A 27,849-nucleotide genomic window follows, 5' to 3' on the forward strand; every position below is an offset into this window, starting at 1 on the left:
GCAACAACAATTAAAGAAGCTCTAGCCAGATGGGTGAGTATATGAGTTTTTTTTTCCTTTGGAAAACCATACAGAATAATTTGGGTAGTTATTTAAATCTGATTGTTCAATACAAGGGATCCTTGTAGTTTTAGAACTGTTCAGCTATCTTGTCTGTGGTAGTGGTTCCAAGAACTTAACACAGGTGATTAAATTGTATAAGATCTAGCTGGGTGTGGTGGAACAGGCTTGTAATCCCAGTATTTGGGAGGCTCAGATAGGAGGATCTCAGAATCAAGGCCACCCTCAGTGACTTAGGAGACTGTTTAAAAATAAATCATAAAATAAGGCTGCGAGTATTGCTCAGAGGTAGAACACCCCTGGGTTTAATCCCTGGTACCACATATCCACACAAAAATTACATAGGACTTTAATACACACAGATGTATACACACACACACACACACACACACACACACACACACATTAATACATGTAAATGAGTATAAGTAAATTTGAGAAAATTTGAATAAAATAGATGGATTTTATCAATACTAATACCCTAGTTATGATATACTATAGTTTTGTAGGATATTACTATTGGAAACTTAGCCAACTGTTCAAGAGTTTGCTCAGCTCTTTGGTTTTTGTTTTGTCTTTGCAGCACTAGGGATTGAACCAGGGCCGTGCCCCCAGCCTAAAATACCTTTGTGTGTGTGTGTGTGTGTGTGTGTGTGTGTGTGTGTGTGTGTGACTGGGGATTGAACCCAGGGTCATTGTGCTTCCAAGCTATACCCCAGCCCTATTTCATTTTTATTTTTTTGAAACGGGGTCTCACTAGTTAATGAGAGATTCACTCTTTGCTGAGTCTGTCTTCAAACCTGTAATCCTTGTTTTGTTTTGTTTTTTTGTTTTTTGGTGGTACTGGGTAACCCTTCTACTTCCGGGCTACACTCCCAGACCTTTTTTTTTTTTTTAATTTGGGTCTCTTAAACAGGGTCTCTTAAGCCAGCGCGGCTGGCTTCGAACCTGCGTGATCCTCCTGTCTCCGCCTCCCAAGCCCGGGGGTTACAAGTGTGTGCCACCACGCCTGGCATCAAAATCACCCTTTTTATATATGAGTGAGGACTTGCAGTATTTGTCTATCTGTGCCTGGCACATTTTACTTAAAATGATTCCTGCATGCTCACCCACATTGGCACAAATTATAATGTGTGTGTGTGTGTGTGTGTGTGTGTGTGTTTTCTGCAGTACTTACTGGGATGGAGCCCAGGGGCATTCTATCTTTGAGCTACACTCCAGCCCTATTTTTTATTCTTTTTATGGGGGGTGTCTGGAGATGGAACCCAAGGGCATTCGACTTCCAAGCTACACCCTCTGCCCTATTTTTTATTCTTTGTTTTTGAAACCGGGTCTCACTGAGTTGCAGGGGGTCTCAGTAAGTAGCTGAGGCTGTCTACGAACCATGATCCTCCTATCTCAGCCTCCCAAATGCTGGGATTACAAGTGTGTGCCACCATGCCTGGCTGGATGTGTTTTATTTTTACAAAAATAAAAGTTATTTTATTTTCTCCTCATTTTAATTTGGTAGGGTCCTAACAGTGATCTGATTCACCCATATAGAAGCCTGGTTATTAGGAATAGCAAGTGAATATCCTAGTAAGTGAGTGGTGAATAATTATTAAACAGTTGCTAAATTTTAATAATTATTTTGAAACAAACCTTGAAAGGTCTTGGAAATTTTGGGCTTGTTTTATTCCACATTATAACCAGACATCCTTTTGTTCCAAATTAATTTTCTCTAGGAAGAGAAAACTGGCCAGAGGCCATCTGAAGCCAAAGAAATAAAACTGTATGCCCAGATTCCCCCAATAGAGAAGATGGATGCGTCCTTGTCCACACTTGCTAATTGCGAGTAAGTCTCTTCCTTCTTCTAGCGTGATTAAGTTTTCCTTCCTTTTCTGTGATCTTCATTTTTGTTTGTTTTGTTTATTGTAATTCTCCCTTTGGCAAGACCAAATGTCAAAGATTATTGGTTAATAAGATTATTAATAGAGTAATAAAGGCTAGTACAGTATTTTTTCAGCACAGTTTTATGAGTTTGGAAATAGAAATTTCTGACTCTTTTGGAAGAATCTAAATAATACAATAGATTATTATTCTGTCATAAAGTCTACTTCTTTATCTTGTTACATTATCCCCCAAAGTTAGAGCTGTACTTACTAGATGCTAAGAGATACACATTTTTTTTTTTTTTTTTTTTTTTTTTTGGTGGTACTGGGTTTCCTGGAAACCCTTCTACCTCTGGGCTACACTCCCAGACATATATATATATATATATATATATATATATATATATATATATATTTTTTTTTTTTTTTTTTTTTTTTTTTTTTTTTTTTTTAATTTGGAAACAGGGTCTCTTAAGCCAGCAAGGCTAGCTTTGAACCTGTGCAATCCTCCTGTCTCTGCCTCCCAAGCATGGGGATTACAAGCATGAGCCTCCATGCCCGGCTAAGGACACCCGTTTTTAAAAGTAATGATGTATTGCAAAACACCTAGAAAATGTAAAAACACAAAGAAAAGGAGCATCACCTAAATTTTAGCACTTTGTGAAATTGGTGTTAGCACTTTGATGTACAACCACCTAATTATTTAAAGAATTCTACACTGGGCCTGGTGGTGCATGCCTATAATCCCAGTTCTTGGGATACTGAGACAGGATGATTGCAGGCTCAAGGACAGCCTCAGCAAGTAGTGAGATTCTCATCAACCTACTGAGACTCTGTTTCAAAATAAAAATAAGGATATGAGGGCGATTTGGCAGCAACATCTGTCACCCCATTGATCAACAAGGTTGATTCAGCTGCTCTGGCTGGCTAGGTGGTGTCCCCTTCCGCCCTCATCGCTCCATCTGTGTCCCTCCCTCCCGAAGCCACGTGCTCATGCTCCGTTGAAGAGGATGACCTGCCCTGAATAGAGGAGGACTGGTCTTTGGTCAAGGGTATACGAGTAACTGTGTTCCCCTGCTAGAACCTCTAAACAAGCTCTCAAAATAAAAATAAAATAGGGCTGGGTGTCTAACTAAGAGGTAGAATGCCCCTGAGTTTAACCCCCACAGTACCAATAAATAAAAAGAATAAATAAATAAATAAATAAATTCTAGCTGGGTGCATGCTTATCGTCCCAGTACTTGGGAGGCTGAGACAAGAAGATCATGGGTTTGTGGCCAGCCTCAGCTACTACTTAGTGAGACCCTCTGCAATTTAGTGAGACTCTGTTTCAAAAATAAAAAATAAAAGGGCTGGGGGTGTAGCTCAGAGGTAGAATGCCCCTGGATTCAAGCTCCATTAACACACACACACAGGCACGCACGCACGCACACCACAAAGAAGCCACTTAGAAAGAATCAACCTGTTCATGTTTTGCTGACAATCTCTTTGGGCAAACTACCTAATCAAAATAAAAAATTAAGCTGGGCATGGTGGCATACACCCTTGTAAACCCAGCATTTGGAAGGCTGAGACAGGAGGATCGTGGTTTGTGGCCAGCCTCAGCTACTTAGTGAGGCCTTTTGCAACTCAGTGAGACCTTGTTTCAAAATAAAGAATAAAAAATAGGGCTGGGGGTGTAGCTCGAAGGTAGAATGCCCAGGGTAGAATGCCCCTAGGTTCCATCCCCAGACCCGTAAAAAAAAAAAAAATTATTTTACAACCATATTCCTAGATTTAAAGGCACTCTGTCTTTTACTAGTAATAGGGGATAACTAGAAAAATGAACAGATTTGACCAGTTGTTTACACTATATAGGACTTCTGTTTGCTGTTTCAAGCAGATAACAAATGAATAATTCCAAGTAGGGCATGGTGGTACCCACCTGTAATCCCCCGTACTTGAGAGACTGAAATAGGAGAACTGAAGGTTCAAGGCCAGCCTTGGTAAAGCAAGACCCTCAGCAACTTAGACCCTGTTTCAAATGTAAAATAAAAAAAGGGCTAAGAAAAGAATTCTTTTTAAGTCAAACATCAGGGTAAGAAACAAGGTCTGGCTAAGTTGCTGAGGCTGGTCTCAAACTTGTGATCCTCCCAAGTACTGAGATTATAGGCCTATACCTTGACTTTGAGAAATAATTTATTATATGCTATGTAAGTTTTTCATGTTAATTCAAGTTTTTTTTTGTTTGTTTGTTCTCTTGAAGGAAGCTTTCACTGTCTACAAACTGCATTGAAAAAATTGCCAACCTGAATGGCTTAAGTAAGTGACCCACAGTGATAGATGGTTTTGGGATGTTCTAAGTTCTTAGATAAGCATTCCAAGAGGCACTATAATTCCAGAAGCTGGCATCTGCTTTAACCACAGTAATTTTCAGATGATGGAAAGAATATATAAACCAAGTGATGTGTCTTAAGTTTCATTATCCAAAGAAAATGATAGATAAAATGAGACTTGAATATTTTATAAGGACCCTGTAAAGCTTTTAGAGAGTTAAAATTAAGATGCTTTAAGTAGTCCTTGGGAGCCTGAGACAGGAGGATCACACAGGTTTGAAGCCAGCCTCAGCTACTGAGTGAGGCTCTCAGCAACTTAGTGAGACCCTGTTCCCAAATAAAATGTAAAATAGGTCTGGAGTGTAGCCTGGAGGTACCCCCCCCACACACACACACAAAGTCACTTTCTATCTGGAATGTTAATTGCTCCTATCCCCTGACAGCTATTCCTTTTATTTGTATATGTCCTTTCTCCTTCATACTGGTCACTATCTTTTTTTTTTTTTTTTTTTTTTTTTTTTTTTGCCGTTCTGGGAAGGATTGAACCTAGGGGCATTCTGCCTCCATGGTACACCCCCAGCCTTTTTTTTTTTTTTTTTTTTTTTTCAGTACTGGGAATGGAACCCAGGGGCATTCTACCTCTGAGCTACACCTCCAGCCCTACTTTTTATTTTTTATTTTGAAACAGAGTCTTCCTGAATTGCAAAGGGCTTCACTAAGTAGCTGAGGCTGGCCACGAACCACAATCCTCCTGTTTCAGCCTCCCAAATGCTGGTATTACCAAAGTGTGCAGGGTCTAGGTTGCCTCACTAAGTAGCTGAGGCTGGTTGCAAACCTGCAATCCTCCTATCTCAGCCTCCCAAGTACTGGGTTTACAAGTGTGTACCACCATACCCGGCTTGTTCACTATTAACTATTTTATTATCCACCCAACATTAGCTTCAGCACAGCAGGAATTTTTACCTATATCACTATAATAAAGTGAGTGCTTATTCCTAATAATATATAGGAATATATATAGGAACTATATAAGTATATAAAGTATATATAAGTATATAGTTCCTAATACATAGTAGATGTTCATAAGTATGTGTTGAATGAATAAATTTTTGAATAAATTTTCTTTTGGTTCTACAAAGCAAAAGAAAGAATGATAATTTTTCATATTAAGAAGCTTTAAGGAATGATTAGTTATATACATCATGAGTTTAAAGCCAGATGTGGTGGCACACACTTGTAATCCCAGCATATGGGAGGCTGTGACAAGAGGATCACAGTTTCGCGGACAGCTTCAGCTACTACTTAGTGAGACTTTGCAACTCTGTAGGACCCTGTTTCAAAATATAGACTACAAAGAGCCGGGTGTGGTGGCGCACGCTTGTAATCCCAGCATTCGGGAGGCTGAGACCGGAGGATCCCGGATCGCGGACAGCCTCAGCCATTTAATGACAGCCTCAGCTACTTAGTGAGGCCCTCTACAACCTTGTTTCAAAAAATAAAGAATAAAAATTAGGGCAGGGGGTTTAGCTAAAAGGTCAAATGCCCCTGAGTTCCATCCCCAGTACCATAAATAAATAAATAAATAAATAAATAAATAAATAAATAAATGTGAAGGTGTAGCTTGCAGGTAAATGCCTCTGGGTTCCATCCCCAGTACTACAAAAAAAAAAAAAAAAAATCATGAGTTTATAGTTATATGGGGTATATTAGTTTTCTTTTTTTTTCTTTCTTTTCTTTCTTTCTTTCTTTTTTTTTTTTTTTTTGTGGTACTGGGGTTCCTGGAAGCCCTTCTATATCCGGGCTACACTCCCAGACCTATTTTTTTATTTTTGGAAACAGCGTCCCTTAAGCCAGCGCATCTGGCTTCGAACCTGCGTGATCCTCCTGTCTCTGCCTCCCAAGCGCAGGGATTACAAACCTGCGCCACCACATCCGGCGTGGTATATTAGTTTTCAAGGTCTGCCAAAACACAGTCCCAGAGCCTGGGTGGTTTAAACATCAGGAAATTGATTTTTCAAGGTTTCAACTATAGGCTAGAAGTCTGAGATGAAGGTTTCAGCAGAGTTAATATCTTCTGAGGCCTCTCCCCTTGGCTTGTACATGGCTCTGGGCTTGGCTTCTCTTTCTATCTTCACATAGTTTTCCCTCTGTATCTGTGTCCCAATTTCCTCTTCTTATTAATATAATCAGTCACAGTGGATTAGGGTCCACCCATATTAACTCATTTTACCTTGATTACTTCTTTATAGGCCCTATTTCCAAGTACAGTCTTACTCTAATATACCAGGAGTTAGTACAGTCTTACTCTAATATACCAGGAGTTATGTCTAATATACATAGGAATTTTGAGAGTGATACAGTTCAGTCCCTAACGTGGGATCATATCTCAATAGCTGAACCATTTCATATGAATTACATCACTATTAAGAAACCTTGTTCTGTTTTTTGTTTTTTGGTTTGTTTGTTTTGTGTTTTTTTTTTTTTTTTTTTTTTTTTTGCTGGTCTGGGGATGGAACCCAGAGGCATTCTACCTTTGAGCTACATCCCCTGCCCTATTTTTTATTCTTTATCTTTGAAACAGGGTCTCATTGAGTTGCAGAGGGCCTCACTAAGTAGCTGAGGCTTTCTGCGAACTGCGATCCTCCTGTCTCAGTCTTCCAAATGCTGGGATTACAAGCGTGTGCCACCACGCCTGGCTGAGACCTTGTTCTGAAAAATCTATTTTTTTTCATACGGGAATTTATTTATTTATTTAGTTAGTTATTTTTGCATCACTGGGAATGGAACCCAAGGGCATTCTACCTCTGAGCTACACCCCCGGATGGAACCCAAGGGCATTCTACCTCTGAGCTACACCCCCAGCCCTATTTTTTTAGTCCTTGTGTGTGTGTGGTACTGGGGGTGAAACCCAGGGGCTTTTCTACCTCCAGGCTATACTCCCAGACCTATTTTATACTTTACTTGGAAACAGGGTTCTCACTAAGTTGCTGAGAGCCTCACTAAGTAGCTGAGACTGGCTTTGAACCTGTGTGATCCTCCTGTCTCATCCTCCCAAGCTCTGGGATTACAAGTGTGTGCCACCACACCTGGCTCGGGCTGGGAATTTTAAATAATTTATTAAATTAAACAAATTTAGCCTGGCATGGTGGTGCATGCTTGTAATTCCAGTACTTGGGAGGCTGAGACAGGAGGATCACAGGTTTATTGCCAGCCTCAGCTACTTAGTAAAGGCCTCCACAATTTAGTGAGATCCTGTTTCAAAAAAAAAAAAAAAAATAGGACTGGGAGGTGTAGCTTGGAGAAAGAGAAAGGAGAGCTACCGAGGAATGCCCCTGGGTTCAGTCCCCAGTACTGCTAAATATTAAACAAATTAAAACCAAAGTTATATGTGCTTGATATACATGTTATTTATTGTGTACTTGCCACAGATTTTTACTGAATGTTTTAGATGATTACCTATTAATCATTATGTTTTTGTGAGATATATATTTCCCTATTTACATATTTGGTAAGACTGAGATTCAGAGAAGTTTGATTCCTTCCCTTGACAGTTGCAAGATCACTGGATCTGTGTTCTTACCATTGAATTATGAAATTTGTACAATAGTGCATCCAAGAGAACTGTCTTCATTGTCTTAATACAGTTGCTACTGGCCACATATATCTAGCTGTTAAACACTTAAAATATGGCTAACGTGATTAAGAAACTAAAATTTAATTAATTTAAATTAAGTAGCCACATGTGGCAAGTGACTACCATATTAAATAAGTAATTATAGAAGTTTAATCTGTGAAAACAGAATGTGTTACTTATACAAAAGTGATCATAGTAGTTTCTTGGAACAGAAATGAGATTTCCTGTATTTTGCTAGAAATCTTTTTTTAGTTTGGAAAAATGATGTATGCATGTGTTTTTTTTCCATAGTTCACAAGAAGTTACAGTGAAAAATAAGTCTTCTGACCACAGACTCTCAGTTTCTTCCTAAAAGCAACTACTATTTTTATTTTCTATTTTTTTCTTTTAGAAGTAGTCTATAGATATAAAAAAAATTAGAAACATTCTTTTAAAGAATACTAACAGGGCATTTTATTTTTTAACCAAATCACAATGAAAACAATTTTTTTTTTTTTTTTGCGGTACTAGGGATGGAACCCAGGAGTATTTTACCTCTGAACTACTACCCCAGCCCTATTTTTTATTCTTTATTTTGAAACAGGGTCTCACTGAGTTGCAGAGGGCCTCACTAAGTAGTAGCTGAGGCTGTCCTCGAACCATGATCCTCCTGTTTCAGCCTCCCAAATGCTGGGACTACAAGCATAAGCCACCATGCTCAAAAGATATTTTATTTATTTATTTATTTATTTATTTATTTATTTATTTATTTATTTATTGGTGGTACTGGGGTTCCTGGAAGCCCTTCTACCTCCGGGCTATGCTCCCAGACCTATTTTTATACTTTTTTAAAATTTGGAAACAGGGTCTCTTAAGCCAGCGAGCCTGGCTTTGAACCTGCGCAATCCTCCTGTCTCCGCCTCCCAAGTGTGGGGGTTGCAAGCGTGCTCCACCATGCCCGACACTCAAAAGATATATATATATTTTTTTTTTTTGGTGGTACTGGGGTTCCTGGAAGCCCTTCTACCTCCGGGCTACACTCCCAGACCTATTTTATATTTTTGAAACAGGGTCTCTTACGCCAGCGCGGCTGGCTTCGAACCTGCGCAATCCTCCTGTCTCTGCCTCCCAAGCGCGGGGATTACAAGCGTGCGCCACCACGCCCAGCAAAGATATTTAAATACTAAGTTTTCTTCATTTCTCTTCTAATCGTTCATGAAATAAGGACTGTACATACATATTTGTTTTCTAGTGTGAGTCCTGATACTATATATTCATACATATTTGAAATATACATGCTCCCAAAGTTAAGATTTTTTAACTATTATTTCTGTATCAGTTTTATTAGCCAGTAACTTAAGACAGTGAATTCCAAATAACTAGTTTTAAATTTAATATTAACATAATATAAAATTATGGTTATAGTACTTACCTTAGATGAAAGGTTAATATTATTTCCTACTTCACTACCTATTTTTACTAGTACAGCATTTTTTTTACCATAGTATAAGAATATTTGTTATATAAAACTTATTAAAGCTTTATTATAGTTTTGCAACAGTTGAATAATATGATTCTCATAAACAAAACACTTTGTTTCCATTGTAGAAAACTTGAGGATATTATCTCTAGGAAGAAACAACATAAAGAACTTAAATGGACTGGTAGGTCATTATTAATTACTTATAAAAATATGCTTTTTTCTAATTATAAAAATGTCCGTTACAAAGTAGAAAAGAAGTATAAAAAGTACTTTAAACAACTGATGAACACTGTTAATGTTATAATTCACATCTTTGTTACCTTTTTTACATACTTAGGTAGATGAGTAGATGATGAATCTTACTACTATACACATTGCTTTGCTTCTCCTTGTTTTACTTATTATGTAAAAGTCATTTTCCCATATCATTTATTTAACGAATTCATTGGACATTTTTCCGGATGCGTGCTTTAAGCCAGGCACTGGTTGCGACCCTGGAGATACTGCAGAATATAATAGTGCTTGCTCTCCTGGACCTTCATTATAGTTGAGCTGCAAACAGATAATTGAATAAAACATCAGGTGGCGATGAAAGCAAGCAAAATGAGGTGTACTCAGAGAAGACAGAATGGCAGAAGTCCTGGCAGTGGAAGTGCAGGATGGAGGCTGCTGAGCCACACAGCTGACCAAGGAACAAGCATACCGGGCTAGGGGAACAGCTAGTGAAAATGCCCCAAACCTGGGTCCGCTTGGAGCGTGAGCAAGAGGAGGAGAGCTGATGGAGGAGGGAGAGTGGGGCCCAGTGACGCTGGAGAGGGAGCTGGGGCCCAGGCCACAGAGGGCCTCATGGGCCATGATAAGGTTTTACATTTTCTTCCCAAGTGTCTTACAAAGCCATCTAAGGTAGGATTTTTGTTGTTGTTGTTGTTGTTAGTATTGGGGATTCAACCCAGGAGTGTTCTACAACTAAGTTACATCCTCAGCCCCCCCACTTTTGCAGTACTGGAAATGGAATCCAGAGGCATTCTACCTTCGAGCAATAGCCTCAGCCCTATTTTTTATTCTTTATTTTGAAACAGGGTCTCACTGTGTTGTGGAGGGCCTCACTAAGTAGCTGAGGCTGGCCGAGAACTGTGATCCTCCTGTCTCAGCCTCCCAAGTATTGGGATTACAAGAGTGCACCACCACGCCTGGCTTCCCAGCCCTTTTTACTTTTTATTTTGAGACAGGTTTTCTTTATTTTGCCAAAACTGAACTCAAACTTATAAGCCTCCTGCCTCAGCCTTCCAAGTACCAAGTAGCTGGGATTCAGGTATGCTTTGCTATACCCAGCTTTCATTGGAGGTTTTGATCAGAGGATGCAACTTAAATTTTTCAAACCATTTTCAATCATAACTCCCCGCTTTTTTTTTTTTTTTTTCTTTTAGTGCTGGGAATTGAACCCAAGGTCCATTGTATGCTAGGCAAATGCTCTACCACAGAGGTATACCCTAGCCCAGTCATACTTTTTTAATGACAGCATAATATTCTATTTTATTTATGTACCATAATTTATTTAAATCAGTTACTTATTAATAATTTAGCTTGTTTCTAGTTTGGAGTTATTATAATCAATCCTGTTATGAATCTCCTTTTAGCTATATTATTGCACACATCCATGAATAATTCCTTGGATAAATTCCTTGAAATGGAATTGCTGGGTCAAAAGGTATGAATTTCTTTTAAGGCTTTTGTGACATATTATCAAGGTGCCCTTTATAACATTTGTAACAGTTTATACTCTTACCAGTTATGTTTGAGGTTTCCCATTCCTGCATACCAACCATATGCATTTAAAATTTTTTCTTTTTGACAATGTATTTTGTTTGTTTCTTGACCATTTGAAATTCCTTTCAAAAAAAAGACAGAACTATATTATGAAAATAGGCAATTTTATGAAAAATGAAACCAATTTATTTTTCTTGTATTTGTTCTTCAAAAGAGAATTTTTCTGTGTATGTAGTATTGGGGATGTGGTATCGAGGGGCATTCTACCTCTGACCTACATCCCCAGCCCTATTTTTTATTCTTTATTCTTTCTTTCTTTCTTTCTTTCTTTCTTTCTTTCTTTCTTTCTTTCTTTCTTTTTATGGTACTAGGGGGTGGAACCCAGGGTCTTTCTACCTCCGAGCTATACTCCCAGACCTATTTTATATTTTATTTGTTTGTTTGTTTATTTATTTATTTATTTATTTTGTGGTACTGGAGGTGGAACCCAGGGGCTTTCTACCTCTGGTCTATACTCCCAGACCTATTTTATACTTTATTTGGAAACAGGGTCTCACTAAGTTGCTGAGAGCCTCAGTAAGTAGCTGAGGCTGGCTTCAAACCTGTGCGATCCTCCTATCTTAGCCTCCCAAGCACAGGGATTACAAGTGTGTGCCACCACGCCCGACTTAATTCTTTATTTTGAGACAGGGTCTCACTAAGTTACAGAGGGCCTCACTAAGTAGGTGAGACTGGCTGCAAACTTGCAATCCTCCTGTTTCAGCCTCCCAAGTACCGAGATTACAAGCATGCGCCACTACACCTGGCTTAAGAGATATTTTTAGAAAAATATTTATTGTTATATAATTTATAAATATTGAAAAAATTTTATGGCTCCTTCTTTCTTCCCTTTCCCAGTAAGTCTGGCTTGTGCTTCATTAGAGCCAGGATGGGGATTGAAATTGCAATGCTTCACGTAAGAAGCCCCCAAGACCAGACAGGGCAAAATACCCATGTGTCCTGATTCAGAAACCACTTACGCCGGAACAGGAGTCAGTCTTCAGAGTTGCATTTCTGGAATCATCTTGGATTTATTACCCAATCTCTGAATTATATTTCTACTTCTATGTGTCTCTTTACCCACATGCGGTGTTAGTGAAAATTTATAAAACACTGGAAATTCTTCAGGGTTAGATTCTGGAATTAAATAAATTTGTTTCCCCAAAATAGTAACCAACAGATGAATTATTTATTTTTGAATTAGATTGATGACTAAAATCCTTAATGATCTGTAAAAATTTGATTTTTTTATGTTTTCTAAGTAGATTGGTAAATTTAAAGATATTTTTCTTTTCATTCTCTGAGGCTTAAATGACAAAAACTTCAAATATACATAGTGGGTAAAAAATTATAGTACAGAAATTTAGGATTTATTTTATTTTAGCCTAACTACTACTTTGAATTATCAATAAAGGAAGAGTTTTCAAATAAATGGACCCGGGATCTTCAGGATCCCTATGGTAGAGGCCTGATGTTCTCTTGAGTGTTCTCAAGTATTGCCACAGTATGTAATTTCTTCCATGAAATGTAATAAATACCTAGAGTCCACAAAACTTTTAAGTACAGAATTTAAGGCATGTGTGCAGATATTCTGTGGCTAAACCAATTACTTGTTTAAATTTCATCATTTTTTATATATTCCTATCAATAACAACTAACAACAACAGCTGGTTTTCTTTCCAGGATATGTTGCGTGTGGTTGGGTTATGTGTGGCTGGGTGTGCACATGCGCAAAACTTTACTTTTTGTGTGTGTGGTACTAGGGGTGGAACCCAGGGACTTCCTACCTCCGGGCTACACCCCCAGCCCTATTTTATAATTTATTTGGAACAGAGTCTCACTAAGTTGCTGAGAGCCTCACTAAGTGACTGAGGCTGATTTCGAACCTGTGAGATCCTCCTGTCTCAGCCTCCCAAGCGTGGTGATTACAAGCGTGTGCCACCACGCCCGGCTGATTTTGTTTATTTTGAAATAGGGTCTCTCTAGGTTGATGAGAGTCTCCCTACTTGCTGAGGCTATCCTCAAACCTGCGATCTTTCTTTCTCAGTCTCCCAATTACAGGGATTGCAGGTGTGCGCCACCATGTCCGGCATGATGTGTGAATTTTAATGGAAGGAAATGCTTTTTTTTTTTTTTTGGTATTAGGGATTAAACCCAAGGACATTCTACCACCCAGCTACACCCCCAGCCCTATTTTATTTTCATTTTATGGGTCTTTAATGAAAAGTTGTAAATGAGATTACTTTATTCCTGCCTCTTTGTGTGTGTGTGTGGTGCTGGGTATTGAACCCAGGGGCATTCTACCTCCATGTTTACACCCCCAGCCCTATTTTTTATTCTTTATTTTGAAACAGGGTCTCACTGAGTTGCAAAGGGCCTCACTAAGTAGCTGAGGCTGTCTGCAAACTGCGAGCCTCCTGTCTCAGCCTCCCAAGTACTGGGATGACAAGCGTGTGACACCACGCCCCAATTACTCCTGCCTCCTCTCAATTGTTTTTTCCGTGTATTTGTCCTTTTCCTTCCCTACTTAACGAGGTTTGGCCTTCCATCCCGGGATCTTTTACCATCTTTGTGCAGTTTTAACCTGGTGATAAGCACTTGCTGGAGTCATTGCCCACGTGACAGCTGTGCCATTGGCCTTTTCCCTGCACCTGTTCAGTGTAGGCGGCATATTTCCTCCTGTAAACCTGGGCTCCTTTGCCAACCAGCTGACCTTTATAGTGTCCTCGCACAACCTGAACTGCATCATCCTTTCCCATGGGCATGAGGCCAAACACTGTACTTCTGCCTCTGCTCTTTGGGGATGGAGTTGGGGGGCATAATCTTCCTGCGACTGTGGGAAGGTGCATTGAAATGCCTTTTATGTTCTTGATTTGGTCAGATGTCACAAGGGGATCAAACTTCAGTTTGGCCCTACTGCTTCAGCGATGACTGCTAAAGGCCCAGCCTTAATTTTTATTTTGAAACATGATCTTACCACGTTGATGATTCTTGCTGAAGCTGGCTTCTGTGATTCTCCTGTCATAGTTTCCCAAGTGCTAGGATTAACAGGCATGTTGCAACGTGCCACCTGGTAGGAAATGGGTTGTTTAAAACAACTTAGTGCCAGGCATGGTGGCACAGGCTTGTAATCCCAGTACTTGGGAGGCTGAGACAGGAGGATCACAGGTTCACGGCCAGCCTCAGCTACTTAGTAAGGCCGTCTGCAACTTAGTGGGATTCTGTCTCAAAATAAAGAATAAAAAAATAAGGCTGGCTATGTATTTCAGAGGTAGAATGGCCCTGGGTTAAATCCCCAGTACCACAAATTTTTTTCTATACACATAGAAGTACATAGATGAGCTGTGTGTGCATATACACATGGATATATATTTATATATGTTATTTGTACTAGAGCACACAAAGCATATTTTTCTATAATTTTGCCTTTTCATTCAGCAATCTATCTGGAATATTCTTTCATGTATTGCATGTACTTTTAATTCATTCTTTTAATAACTGTAGTTTTCCACAATATTATTGTCTAAAATGTATGTTAATGAATCACTTAATGGTGGAGTATGTCCTGAGAAATCAGTTGTTTGGTGTTTCACTATACAGATGTCATAATGTGTACTTGCACACACCCAGTTGGTCTAGCCTCCTATACATTTAAGCTCTGTGGTATATGCCCATTTTTTTGTGTGGTCTATCAACAACAGAAATGTCATCATACACCATATAACTGTATTTGTATACTGTTAGGCATTTGGGTTATTCCAGATTTTTTCAGACATTTTTTCTCTAACAAATCATGCTACAGTTAACATCTTTGCATATATGACCTTGTAAATGGTTTTAGTATCTTTCGAAATTTTCTTTTAGGGTTTTATTTAGTGTCAATTTTACTGCAGCTGTTTTATCCCAGCTGTTGGATTTAAATTTGACATCTCATATTTGGGGAATGTCAGATATTTTAGACACTGATAACTTCTCAAATGATTAAAACATAAAAATAGCATTCTAAGCCAGGCGTGGTGGTGCACACTTGTAATCCCAGTACTTCGGAGGCTAAGACAGGAGGATTGCAGTTTGCAGACAGCCACAGGTACTTAGTGAAGGTCTTCACAACTTAGTGAGACCCTGTTTCAAAATATAAAAGAATAAAATAGGGCTGGAGGTATAGCTCGGAGGTAGAATGCCCCTGGGTTCAGTCCCCAGTACCGCCATATATATATATAGTCTAATTTGAGCAGATTAACAAATTCTTGTATTTAGGGAAGTACAAAAGGCAGCAGAATAGATAAAAATATTTTAAAAGATAAAACTACACCCTAGACATCCAAAATTTATGCAGTTGTAATTCAATATACATAAGAATTTCTGGTTCTCCAAATATTTGCAAGTAAAGTCCTCAAATACACTGAAATTTGGTCATGGCAAAACAGCTGCATTCAAATGGCTTAAAAGCTAAACCATTTCAAATGGGTTGAACAAAGCACAGGAGACCTTCTCAAGAGCTAGCCTGTCTTAGAACTAGCCTAGCCTAGCCAGTACAACTCGCAGTAGCTCTATTTTAGCAAATCAGCAAAAGAGCAAATTCAGCAAATTGACAATTTGAAGGATTAAATTTGCTATCTGGGGCTGGGCGTGGTGGCGCACACTTGTAATCTCCGTGCTTGGGAGGCTGAGACAGGAGGATCGCACAGGCTCAAAGCCAGCCTCAGCTACTTACTGAGGCTCTCAGCAACTTAGTGAGACCCTCTTTCCAAATAAAGTATAAAAATAGGTCTGGGAGTATAGCCCAGAGGTAGAAAAGCCCCTGGGTTTCAACCCCAGTACCACCAAAAAAAAAAAAAAAGAAAAAATTTGCTATGTTAAATTGATTAGGAGTCTTTACCTGTACATGTAAAATGTCATTAAATAAGTATCATAATCCAAAATTAAGTTTAAATCCCCCCCATTGGTTCTAGGGATTGAACCCAGGGTGTTACATCCTAAGTCTGCTTTCCACCAATTGATAAGTAAAATAAAAAATTAAATGCGAGTAAAATAAAAATAAGTGAGTACGGCGGAGTGTGAAAAACACGAGAGAGGTCCGGTACACGTGGCATGTAAAGTTTTAATGGCACGGCTCTCCCGGGGATCAGGGCGAGGCACCGTGGGGCCCGCGCGCCTGTCCGAAGCTAGAGGACGCGGGCTCTCCTTTTAAAGGCAAGCATCTCGCGAGATGGGGGTTTACTCGCGGGAATGCCCAATTCTCGCGGGGGTTTCAGCCCCTCCCTTGCCCTGCAGAGGTCATGTGACACAAAGTCACATGAGTGCAGGACCCAACTTAACATTCCGGCCTTTTGATGGTAGGGATAATGGATGACGATTGGACCCTCTAGCTTCTTCCTGCTGTCAAGGGGCGTCGTCAGGGGCCCCAGGCCAGGAGGAGTTGGGAGTCCAGTCCCCCAGAAGGGGGTGCAGGTGGGTGCATAGCTGCAGTGCGAATTGGAGGTTACCCTGGACAGCTTAGTGATGTGCGCTTGAGGAGGCTTGAACAGGCAAGGGCTATTAAAGAAAAAAACAAATCATGAGATTGAGCAGGCGACCAAAAAAGGAGACTGGCTTACTCAGTACCTGGAGAGCTACCCTGAGCTGGCAAAGAGGATGGAGGTTGAGGGATCCAGGAGCCGTCAGTCTTCAGCCAGGCTGAGTAGAGCCAGTGGCAGGGCCTGGTCTGGAAAGGTGCTCCCCCTGTGTTGAGGCACCTGGGGCTCAACCTTTTCCTAGGGCACTGTTCCAGTGGCCCTCCTGGCCACACGCCGGGCACAGTCTGATTGGTGGGCGTGGCTTCACCCCACTTCAGGCAGGCTCCTGGAGGTAGTTGTTGTTGCAGTCCTCCACACCTAGGTGGCGCTCCAGAGGGCTGAGCCGCCACCGCCAGCCAAAGGGCAGCTACCAGGGATCTGCTTTTTGGCAAAGTCAAGAGTGTACGCTCCATCTCCGCCTGTTTCTCTCTGGAATTAAAACTTAGATGCCATGTTAAGGTTCTGTCAGCTGCGACAGACCTATACCCACAAAGAGCACGTCCTGAGACGGGTGTCCAGCAAGAATGGCAACGCGGACTCCGCACGGGCAGACAGAGAGTGTCGCCCCAGCCCCGGCCCCGGCCCGGCGTTTCCCGCAGCACCTAGGGCGTACCCGAGCGGGCCGCCCAGCAAAATTGCAGTCTGGCGCAGGCCAAGATGGTGACTGTGACATCACCAGGCAGTGACTACGCGCCATCACAAAATGGCAGGTGGCGGGAAAATAAATGGAAGCTGATGGGGGAGAGCATTTGGAGGGATACCAGACCGCTTATAAAAGTTCCTAACTGTTCCTGGGCCACCGCAACCTATTTCCCAACTCGTATCAAGGCAGACAGGCTCTCAGGGCATCTGCTAGTATAAAGGTTCGACTCCCCATAATTGGTTCGCGGGCGGAAACGAAGAACAGGAAATGGGCGTCCCCGATTTCCCTGCTCAATCGTTCGGAAACAGAGGTTAAGAGATAGGGAAGAACGTCTTCATTCCTTCTCAAAACCGGAGGATGACCTGGTCATCCGCAGCGTGGTCCCAGTGGACCGGGGGACAATGGGTCACCAAGCGCTTGGATTTTTGGGTCCCAGTGGACCGGAAGACCCAAGTCCGGAACCTGCTAACCAAGGGAAGGAGGCAGTTTACCGGAGTGAAGTGTTGCCAGCCAGCGCTGGCTGCGACAGAAGCACTGAGAAGCTGCTGGGAGCGTGGTGGAGCTGGGGCGCGTGGATGCCGGTGGCTGGTGTGGACGGCACTGGCGGCTGGCGCAGGTGGGATCAGTGGGGGTGCGCAGGCGGCATGGCTTGCCGGGCAGGCGGCGTGGAGACAAAATGGCTTCCAGGCACGCACCAGACGCTGAGGCTGGGCCCCGAGGAGCACCGCCAGTGAGCCTGGCTCAGGGCGGGTGGGGCAAACCGGCCAGAGGTCCCGGCGGTGACCGGAGAACCAAGCTGGAACGGTGCTTTAGGAGGTCCAAGCGGCAGGCAGAGGTCCTGGCCCACGCAGGCAGTTGGCAGGCAGAGCAAGTGCCAAGCTGCCTGGCTCGGGCCGGAAAGATGGCCGCCGACTCCTAGGATTGGTTAGGAGTGGAAAGTGGGAGGGATTAAAGATTGTGAGGCCTCCAGTGAGGCCATGAGGTGGGAGGGGTTAAAGATGGCGAGGCCTCCAGTGAGGCCATGAGGTGGGAGGGGTTAAGGATGGCGAGGCCTCCAGTGAGGCCATGAGGTGGGAGGGGTTAAGGATGGCGAGGCCTCCAGTGAGGCCATGAGGTGGGAGGGGTTAAGGATGGCGAGGCCTCCAGTGAGGCCATGAGGTGGGAGGGGTTAAGGATGGCGAGGCCTCCAGTGAGGCCATGAGGTGGGAGGGGTTAAGGATGGCGAGGCCTCCAGTGAGGCCATGAGGTGGGAGGGGTTAAGGATGGCGAGGCCTCCAGTGAGGCCATGAGGTGGGAGGGGTTAAGGATGGCGAGGCCTCCAGTGAGGCCATGAGGTGGGAGGGGTTAAGGATGGCGAGGCCTCCAGTGAGGCCATGAGGTGGGAGGGGTTAAAGATGGTGGGGCCAAGATGGCGGCCACCCAGTGATTCCACGTGTGCAAGATGGCGGGCCAAAGCTGGCGACCCCCCCTCCCCAGTAATCCCATGTGGCTGCTTACCGGAATGGCCAGGCCCAGGCAGCAGGGGTGGGCAGGCACAGGGTGAAGGGCGCCAGGGCGCGAGTCCGAGTGGAGGAACCAGCTGGAGCGCGGGCTGGACTTGGCGGGCTGGGGGCTGTTTAGCAGAGTGGCGGCCACCTAGATGGAGGAGGCAGGCGGCCCCGGCAGGCGGGTCTAAGCAACGCCAGGCGCGGAGAAGACATAGGCGCGCGGTGTGGCGCAGTCCGCGGGCGACGCGGTCCCATTCCAGCGGCGGGCGGCGTGGGCAGGCGGGAACGGCGGTTTTAGGAGGTACAAGCGGCAGGCAGAGGTCCTGGCCCACGCAGGCAGTTGGCAGGCAGAGCAAGTGCCAAGCTGCCTGGCTCGGGCCGGAAAGATGGCCGCCGACTCCTAGGATTGGTTAGGAGTGGAAAGTGGGAGGGATTAAAGATTGTGAGGCCTCCAGTGAGGCCATGAGGTGGGAGGGGTTAAAGATGGCGAGGCCTCCAGTGAGGCCATGAGGTGGGAGGGGTTAAGGATGGCGAGGCCTCCAGTGAGGCCATGAAGTGGGAGGGGTTAAGGATGGTGGGGCCAAGATGGCGGCCCCCCAGTGATTCCACGTGTCCAAGATGGCGGGCCAAAGCTGGCGACCCTCCCGGGTTTTGGCACCAAATGATAAGTAAAATAAAAAATTAAATGCGAGTAAAATAAAAATAAGTGAGTACGGCGGAGTGTGAAAAACACGAGAGAGGTCCGGTACACGTGGCATGTAAAGTTTTAATGGCACGGCTCTCCTGGGGATCAGGGCGAGGCACCGTGGGGCCCGCGCGCCTGTCCGAAGCTAGAGGACGCGGGCTCTCCTTTTAAAGGCAAGCATCTCGCGAGATGGGGGTTTACTCGCGGGAACGCCCAATTCTCGCGGGGGTTTCAGCCCCTCCCTTGCCCTGCAGAGGTCATGTGACACAAAGTCACATGAGTGCAGGACCCAACTTAACACCAATGAGCTATACACAAGTCCAAACTTAATTTGTGTGTGTGTGTGTGTGTGTGTGTGTGTGTGTGTGTGTGGTACTGGGGACTGAACCCAGGGGTATTCTATCTTCAAGTTACACCCAAGCCCTATATTTTGTCCTTTATTTTGGGAACAGGGTATCACTAAGTTGCAGAGGGCCTCACTAAGTAGCCAAGGGTGGCCACAAATCTGCGATGCTCCTGTCTCAGCCTCCCAAATGCTGGGATTACAAGCATGCGCCACCACACCCAGCTAACTTATATCTTTGATCAGTATTTAATTAGTATTTTTCCAACACCTTACACTTTATAAATTGGAGACATGAAAAGAGTGGGGATCCAAGGCAATGAAAATGTATGTAGTAAAATTTAAATGATCTGAAGACTGAGTCCCCTCCTCTGGTAGATACAGTGATACCGTAATTAGATTCTGTGGGAGAATGTGTTAGAATATTCCTCAAGAGGGCTTGGTTGAATCACAAATTTCTGATAGAAGAGTGCCAGGACAGACTGACTTAAAATGTTCTCTTATTTTGAAAGTGTTGTTTCTTTTGCTTGGAAAAGAAAGGAAAAGAAAAGAAAAGAAGATTGCAGGCTTTCTTTTCTTTTCCTTTCTTTTCTTTTCTTTTCTTTTCTTTTTTTCTTTTCTTCAGGTCCGGGGATAGAATCCAGAGACATTCAGCCTCTGAGCTACATCCCCTGCCCTATTTTTTATTCTTTATTTTGAAACAGGGTCTCACTAACTTGTGGAGGGCCTCACTAAGTAGCTGAGATTGTCTGCGAACCACTGTCCTCCAGTCTCAGCCTCCATAATGCTGGGATTATAAGTATGCGCCACCACGCCCAGTTCAAACTTATCTTTTATCTCAGCCTCCCAAGTACTGGAATTACAAGCATCTGACACCATGCCTGACTTTACTCTTTTTTTTTTTTTTTAAGAAGAAAATTACTAGCCAAGCATGGTGGTACATCCAGTACTTGGGAGGCTAAGGCAGGACAATCACAGGTTGGAGACCAGCCTTAGCAATTTAGCAAGACTCTCAACAACCTAGCTAGACTCTTTCAAAACAAAAACTAAAAAAGGCTGGGATGTATCTTGGAGGTAAAATGTCCCTGGGTTCAATCCTCAGCAACACACACGGAAGAAAGGAAGGAAGAAAGGAACGAACAAATGAACAAACAGGAAGTTATATTTGTCTATGCAAGAAAGATTTTGTTCAACTATTGATTATATCTAAAACTTAGGCAGTAATATGGCACAACCTTTATACAATAACAAACACCAGTATTGGGATTACAAACATGCGCACCACACCCGGCTAGTAGCTATTCTTGATAAAGAATGTTTTGAGTTTTTACTCAGTGAAGCAGCCAAAGAAGGAAGAGGTCAACATCAGTTTGAAGAGGGAAGAGAATGTTCTGCTTCACTCCTTTAATGAGAAAAGAACTCCTACACACATTGGGTCAGCCTCCTACAGTGGACAGGCAGGTTTTAGTTCTCTGTGAAAGTCATTGTGTGTATGTGTAAGGATGAGGGCAGAAAGAAAAGATTTAAAAATAAGCTTGTAGCCGGGCGTGGTGGCGCACGCTTGTCAGCATTCAGGAGGCTGAGACAGGAGGATCGTGGTTCACGGACAGCCTCAGCTACTTAGTGAGGCCCTCTGCAACTTAGTGAGACCCTGTTTCAAAATAAAAGATAAAAAAATAGGGCAGGGGGTGCAACTTGGAGGTCAAATACCCCTGGTTTCCATCTCCAAACCTGCAAAAAAAAAAAAGCTTGTAAGCCAGGTTGCTTTCTTTTTCAGGAGGCAGTAGGGGACACGCTAGAAGAACTGTGGATCTCCTACAATTTCATTGAGAAGTTGAAAGGGATCCATGTAATGAAGAAACTGAAGATTCTGTACATCTCTAATAACCTGGTGAAAGACTGGGGTAAGCTGAGGGCGGCGCTCGCTAACCTTCTACCTCCTGCTTATAGAACATGCCCAGTCAGGAGCCACGTGTGGTAGCACAAGTCGAAATCCCAGCTGCTCAGAGGCTGTGGCAGGAGAATACCAAGTCTGAGGCTGGCTCCAGGCAACTTAGTGAGATTATGTCTCAAAACAATATACAAATAGGGCTGAGAATGTGGCTCTGTAGTAGAGCTCTTTGGATTCAGTCGTCAACATCACACACACACACACACACACACACACACACACACACACACACACACAGGAAAAAAAAACTCTATAGGGAAAAAGATGGAGAGCCAGCATGGTGGGACACGCCTGTAATCCCAGTACTTGGGAGGCTGAGTCAGGAGGATCATAGTTTTAAGACCAGTCTCAGTAACTTAGCAAGACCCTCAGCAACCTAGGGAGACTCTGTTAAAAAAAAAAAAAAAAAAAAAGCTGGGTGTGGTGGTGCACGTTTGTAATGCCAGCATTCAGGAGGCTGAGACTGGAGGATCGCAGTTCACAAGACAGCGTCAGCTGCTTAGGCCCTTTGCAACTCAGTGAGGCCCTGTTTCAAAAGAAAGAATAAAAAATGGGGCTGAGGGTGTAGATTGGAGGTAGAATGCCCCTGTGTTCCACCCCAGCACTGCTGGAAGGAAGGAAGGAAGGAAGGGAGGAAGGAAGGAAGGAAGGAAGGAAGGAAGGAAGGAAGGAAGGAAGGAAGGGAGGGAAAGGAAAGAAAGGAAAGAAAGGAAAGAAAGAAAGGAATGAGTTGCTTTTAAGAATTCAAAGGTTGCCAGGCATGGTGTCGTGTGCTTGTAATCCCAGTACTTGGGAAGCTGAGACAGGAGGATCACAGGCTTATGGCCAGCCTCAGCTACTTAGTGAGGCCCTCCGCAAGTTAATGAGACCCTGTTTCAAATAAAGAATAAAAAATAGGGCTAGGGTTGTAGCTTGGAGGTAGAATGCCCCTGGGTTCCATCCCCAGTACTGCAAATAAGTAATAAATTAATTAATAAATAGAATTTAATGGTAAGGCCTAGTGGCACACTGTGGTGATCCCAGTACTTGGGAGGCTGGGACAGGAGGACCTCAAGTTCAAGATCAACCTTATTTACTGAGACTCTCAACAACCTAGCGAAACCCTGTTTCTTTTTTTTAAATTTTTTTATTGGTGCATTGTAGTTATACATCTTAATGGGATACAAGACTTGTGTAGACATACATGCACATATCACCCAATTAACTCTTATCCAATCACCACCCCATTTCCTCCCCATCCCTCTTTCCCGTGCTTGGCTTAGTGATTGACTTTGATATGTTTGCTTAAGCACATCATGTGCTTTAGAGAGTTTCCCTCTCCCCCTCCCATCCCCTCAGTTAGGTTGTCTTATTTGCTCCTCTATAGGATCTCCTTCTTCATCTAGAGTTCCCCTGTTACTCATCTCCTTAGCTTTCACATATTAGGGAAAGTATCCGATTTCTTTCTTTTTTTTTTTTTAATGTGGAACATATTGAAAATGACATACATTCAGACTATGCTTGGTACTCCCCCCCCTTCCCCTTCCCCACCTCCCAACATGGGTGTCCAGGTTGACCATGCTATATTCATACTTTTATATATATTCAGATGTAGCTCCTTCATTAATCACCCTCAGCCTTCTTCCTCTCCTATTCTTCCATTCTAGGTTTGGTGAGGTTTGAACTCTGTTGTCTAGAATCCCTTTGGTATCCCTAATACTCCCTAGTTTGGGCATATTAGAGAAAACATAAGTCTGGGCGTGATGGTGCACACTTGTAATCCCCGCGCTTGGGAGGCTGAGACAGCCTCAGCTACTTAATGAGGCTCTCAGAAATGTAGTGAGACCCTGTTTCCAAATAAAGTATAAAATAGGTCTGGGAGTATAGCCCAGAGGTAGAAAAGCTCCTGGGTTCCACCCCCGTACCACAAAAAAAGGGGGGGCTAAGGATATAGCTTAGAGATAGGATATCCCTGTGTTCAATCTCCAGTACCACAAAAGAAAAAAAATTAAAGATGAGGGAATGGATAGAGACAAAGGCAGTGTAGCCTAACATACACCATAGAGACCTGTCACTGGAGACTGATAGTCACTCTCTTTGTGTGCAGGTGCATGTATATGTTACTTGAGATCGAACCCAGGGGCATTCTAACTCCAAGCTACACCCCCAACCCTATTTCTTAAAATTATTTTTATTCCAAAACAGGGTCTCGCTGGGTTGATGAGAGTCTCACTACTTGCTCAGACTGTCCTCAAACCTGTGATTCTCCTGTCTTACCCCTCCAAATACTAGGATTGCAACTGTGTGCCACCACACCCAGCCATGATTTTTTTTCCTTGATCCTCATCTCTCTTATCCCATCTTTAGGCCAATATTAAAGGTAGAAGAGATAGGTCTTCTTTATACCTCCCAACCCATAATGTTCTCAGAGAATGACTATATATAGTAAAATTTCTCTAGCCTTCTTCAAAATCTTAAACAGCTTATTGTCCTCAGTACTCACAAGTAGAGGGATAGTGATTTCGAATTCAGTCTCCATTGAGATTGTGGCAGAAGAACTCACCATTTTAATATGGAAAGCATCCTTGGTTTTTGTAGCTGAATTTGTGAAGCTGGCAGAACTGCCGTGCCTGGAAGACCTGGTATTTGTAGGCAATCCCCTGGAAGAGAAGCACTCTGCAGAGGGCAGCTGGATTGAAGAGGCAACCAAGAGAGTGCCGAGGCTCAAAAAGCTGGATGGTGAGTGTCTCTGGGTGGGCTAGGAAATGTTTTCTAGGTATAAAAATTTAATTTTTATCATGGGATTGTTTCAAGGAGCAAAACTAAAGCAGATGGGAGGTTGTCCACGAGATCAGGGGCACAAGCCTGTACTCCCAGGGACCTGGGAAGCCAAGGCAGAAGGATTCCAAGTTTGAGGGCACCATGGTCAACTTGGGAGATCCCTCTTCAAAATTAAAGATAAAAAGAGCTAAGGACATAGCTCAGTAGTAGAGCACCACTTGGTTCAATCTCAGTAACTGGGAGCAGGGAGTAAAAAAAGCAAATGATAGGTTGTCCCTAATAGGCAAGGCTATTTCTGTTTATATGAAATTTAATGGTCCAAGCAGGGAATGGCGATGCACGCTTGTAATCCCAGCATTCGGGAGGCTGTGACTGGACGATGGCGGTTCTCGGACAGCCTCAGCTACTTAATGAGGCTCTCTGCAACTTAGTGAGACCCGGCTTCAAAATAAAGAACAAAAAATAGGGCAAGGGGTGTAGTTCAGAGGTTGAATGCCTCTGGGTTCCATCCCCAGACCTGAAAAAAAAAAAAAAAAAAAAAAAGCCGGGCGTGGTGGCGCACGCTTGTAATCCCCGCGCTTGGGAGGCTGAGACAGGAGGATCGCGCAGGTTCGAAGCCAGCCGCGCGCGCTGGCTTAGGAGACCCTGTTTCCAAATATAAAATGTAAAAATAGGTCTGGGAGTGTAGCCCAGAGGTAGAAGGACTTCCAGGAACCCCAGTACCACCAAAAAAAAAAAAAAAAAAGAAAGAAAAAGAAAAAAAAAGAAATTTAATGGTCCAGTTTTAGGCATAGTGAGATTTAAAAAAAATAAAAAACCTTCTGGCACAAGATCATTCTTAGACCAAACAAAAACTTATAAGAAAGCTATGCTTATTCCCAAATTGCAAAAGTATTGTTTTGTGGGATAATTAGATATAAGTGATAAGTAGATGCTTTTTCAGTTGGATCAAATTTGTAGTCTTCCCTCACCTTTAACTCCCAATTTTAGTTTCCCAATCCTCAAAATTTAATCTCAATAGATATCCTGACTAACCTGGCCAAGTCCCAGCTCTACTGATAAATAAGTTTTTGTGACCTTGTGTTTGTTAATTAATCACATTAAGCCTGTTCATTTATAATAGATAAACTGAAGCTGTGCATGGTTGCCCATGCCTGTGATGCCAGTACTTAGGAGGCTGAGACAGGAGGATCGCAGGTTCGCAACCAGCCTCGGCTACTTAGTGAGGCCCTCTGCAATTTAGTGAGACCCTGTTTAAAAATAAAAAAAATATTTGAGCTGGGTGTGGTGGTACATGCTTGTAATCCCAGTATTTGGGAATCTGGGACAGGAGGACTGTGGTTCAAAGCCAGCCTCAGCTACTTAGTGAGGCCCTTTTTAATCCAGTGAGACCCTGTTTCAAAATAAAGAATAAAAAATAGGGCTGGGGGTGTCTCTCGGAGATAGAATGTCCCTGGGTTCCATCCCCAGTACAAAAAAAAAAAAAAAATCATAAATCTGAGACTGCAGCTCAGAGTGAAGTGTCCCAGTGTTCAATCTGTAGTACCACAAAAAATAACATAAGAACTGGAGATGATAATAATACCATTAATAATTATTTTAGAGAATACATCATAGAGCTGGACATGGTGGCACATGCTTTAATCCCAGCATTCTGGAGGCTGAGACAGGAGGATCGGGGTTTGTGAACATCCTCAGGTACTTAGTGAGGCCCTCTGCAACTCAGTGTGACCCTGTTTCAAAATAAAGAATAAAAAATAGGGCTGGGGGTAGAGCTCAGAGGTAGAATACCCCTGGTTTCCATCCCCAAACCCGCCAAAAAAGAAAAAAATAATACATCATAGTGTTAATATGAGGATTAAATGAAATAGTCTATGTTAAACATTGTGCTTAACACAAAGTATTATTATAATCACTTAAAATGATTTAATCATTCCAGAAACTCAAATATATGAGAAATATTTAAATATAAACTCACTTGATTTTTTTTTTTTTTTTTTTTTTTTGCGGTACTAGGAATGGAACCCAGAGGCATTCTGCCTCCGAGCTACACCCTCATCCCTATTATTTATTCTTTATTTTGAAACAGGGTGTCACGGAGTTGCAAAGGGCCTCACTAAGTAGCTGAGGCTGTCCGCGAACCGCAAACCAGGAACCACAATCCTCCTGTCTCAGCCTCCCAAATGCTGGGATTACAATCGTGTGCCACTGTGCTTGGCTAATATAAATGAACTTCCTTTTGACTTTGAGAATTCTGATTGCCCCACATCCTCGCTAACATTTGGTATTATCTTTTGTGTGTGGGGGGGGCACTGGGGATGGAACCCAGGGGCATTCTACCTCCGAGCTACACTCCAGGCCCTTTTACTTTTATTTGGAAATAGATTCTCGCTAGGTTGCTGAGAGCCTCACTACTTGCTTAGACTATCCTCAAACCTGCAGTCCTCCTGCCTCAGCCTCCCATGAACTGGGATCACAGGTGTGCACCGCCATGCCTGATTAAATTATTATTATTATTTATTTACTTATTTATTTATTTTTTGCGGGTTTGGGGATGGAACCCAGGGGCATTTGACCTCCGAGCTACACCCTCTTCCCTATTTTTTTATTCTTTTTTTTTTTTTTTTTTTGGTGGTACTGGGGTTCCTGGAAGCCCTTCTACCTCCAGGCTACACTCCCAGACCTATTTTTACATTTTTATTTGTAAACAGGGTCTCCTAAGCCAGCGCACGCGGCTGGCTTCGAACCTGCGCGATCCTCCTGTCTCTGCCTCCCAAGTGCGGGGATTACAAGCGTGCGCCACCATGCCTGGCTTATTCTTTATTTTTGAAACAGGGTCTCACTGAGTTGCGGAGAGCCTCACTAAGTAGCTGAGGCTGTCTGCGAACTGCGATCTTCCAGTCTCAGCCTTCCGAAGGCTGGGATTACAAGCGTGCGCCACCACGTCCGGCACATAAATTATTTTTATTATGGTACTTTTTTACAGCATCTCACAGCTTCTTAGATTAATAGGAAAATATTTTTATTTATAACTTTAATCTGTTGAGAATTACCAGAAATAATTCTTTTTTATTTTAGGTACACCAGTAATTAAGGAGGATGAAGAAGATGAAAATTAACGCCATATTTTCCACTTTGTGTTAACTTATTTAAATGTTGTGAGAACAATAGATAAGTTTTGTATAATTGTCTATTTTAAAGATTCTGCGTGGAACAAAAGGTTCTTAGGGTAAAACAAATCTTCTATTTCCATCTCTCATTTTTTTTTAAAACCTAT

General features: G+C 42.7%; 1 protein-coding gene across 1 annotated transcript; it reads left to right on the forward strand.

Annotated features, from left to right (window-relative positions):
• DNAL1 (dynein axonemal light chain 1) lies at window positions 1-27,691 on the forward strand (the record flags this gene model as incomplete). Its single annotated transcript, XM_080707530.1, has 7 exons — window positions 1-33; window positions 1,785-1,894; window positions 4,177-4,232; window positions 9,468-9,523; window positions 21,639-21,765; window positions 24,390-24,530; window positions 27,651-27,691. The coding sequence occupies exons 2-7, from the start codon at window positions 1,860-1,862 to the stop codon at window positions 27,689-27,691; spliced, it is 456 nt and encodes a 151-aa protein (XP_080563656.1). The 5' UTR covers window positions 1-33; window positions 1,785-1,859.
• Window positions 27,692-27,849: the final 158 nt, after the last annotated feature.

This window comes from Muscardinus avellanarius (assembly GCF_963383645.1).
Source record: "Muscardinus avellanarius genome assembly, chromosome: 12".
Taxonomy (NCBI): domain Eukaryota; kingdom Metazoa; phylum Chordata; class Mammalia; order Rodentia; family Gliridae; genus Muscardinus; species Muscardinus avellanarius.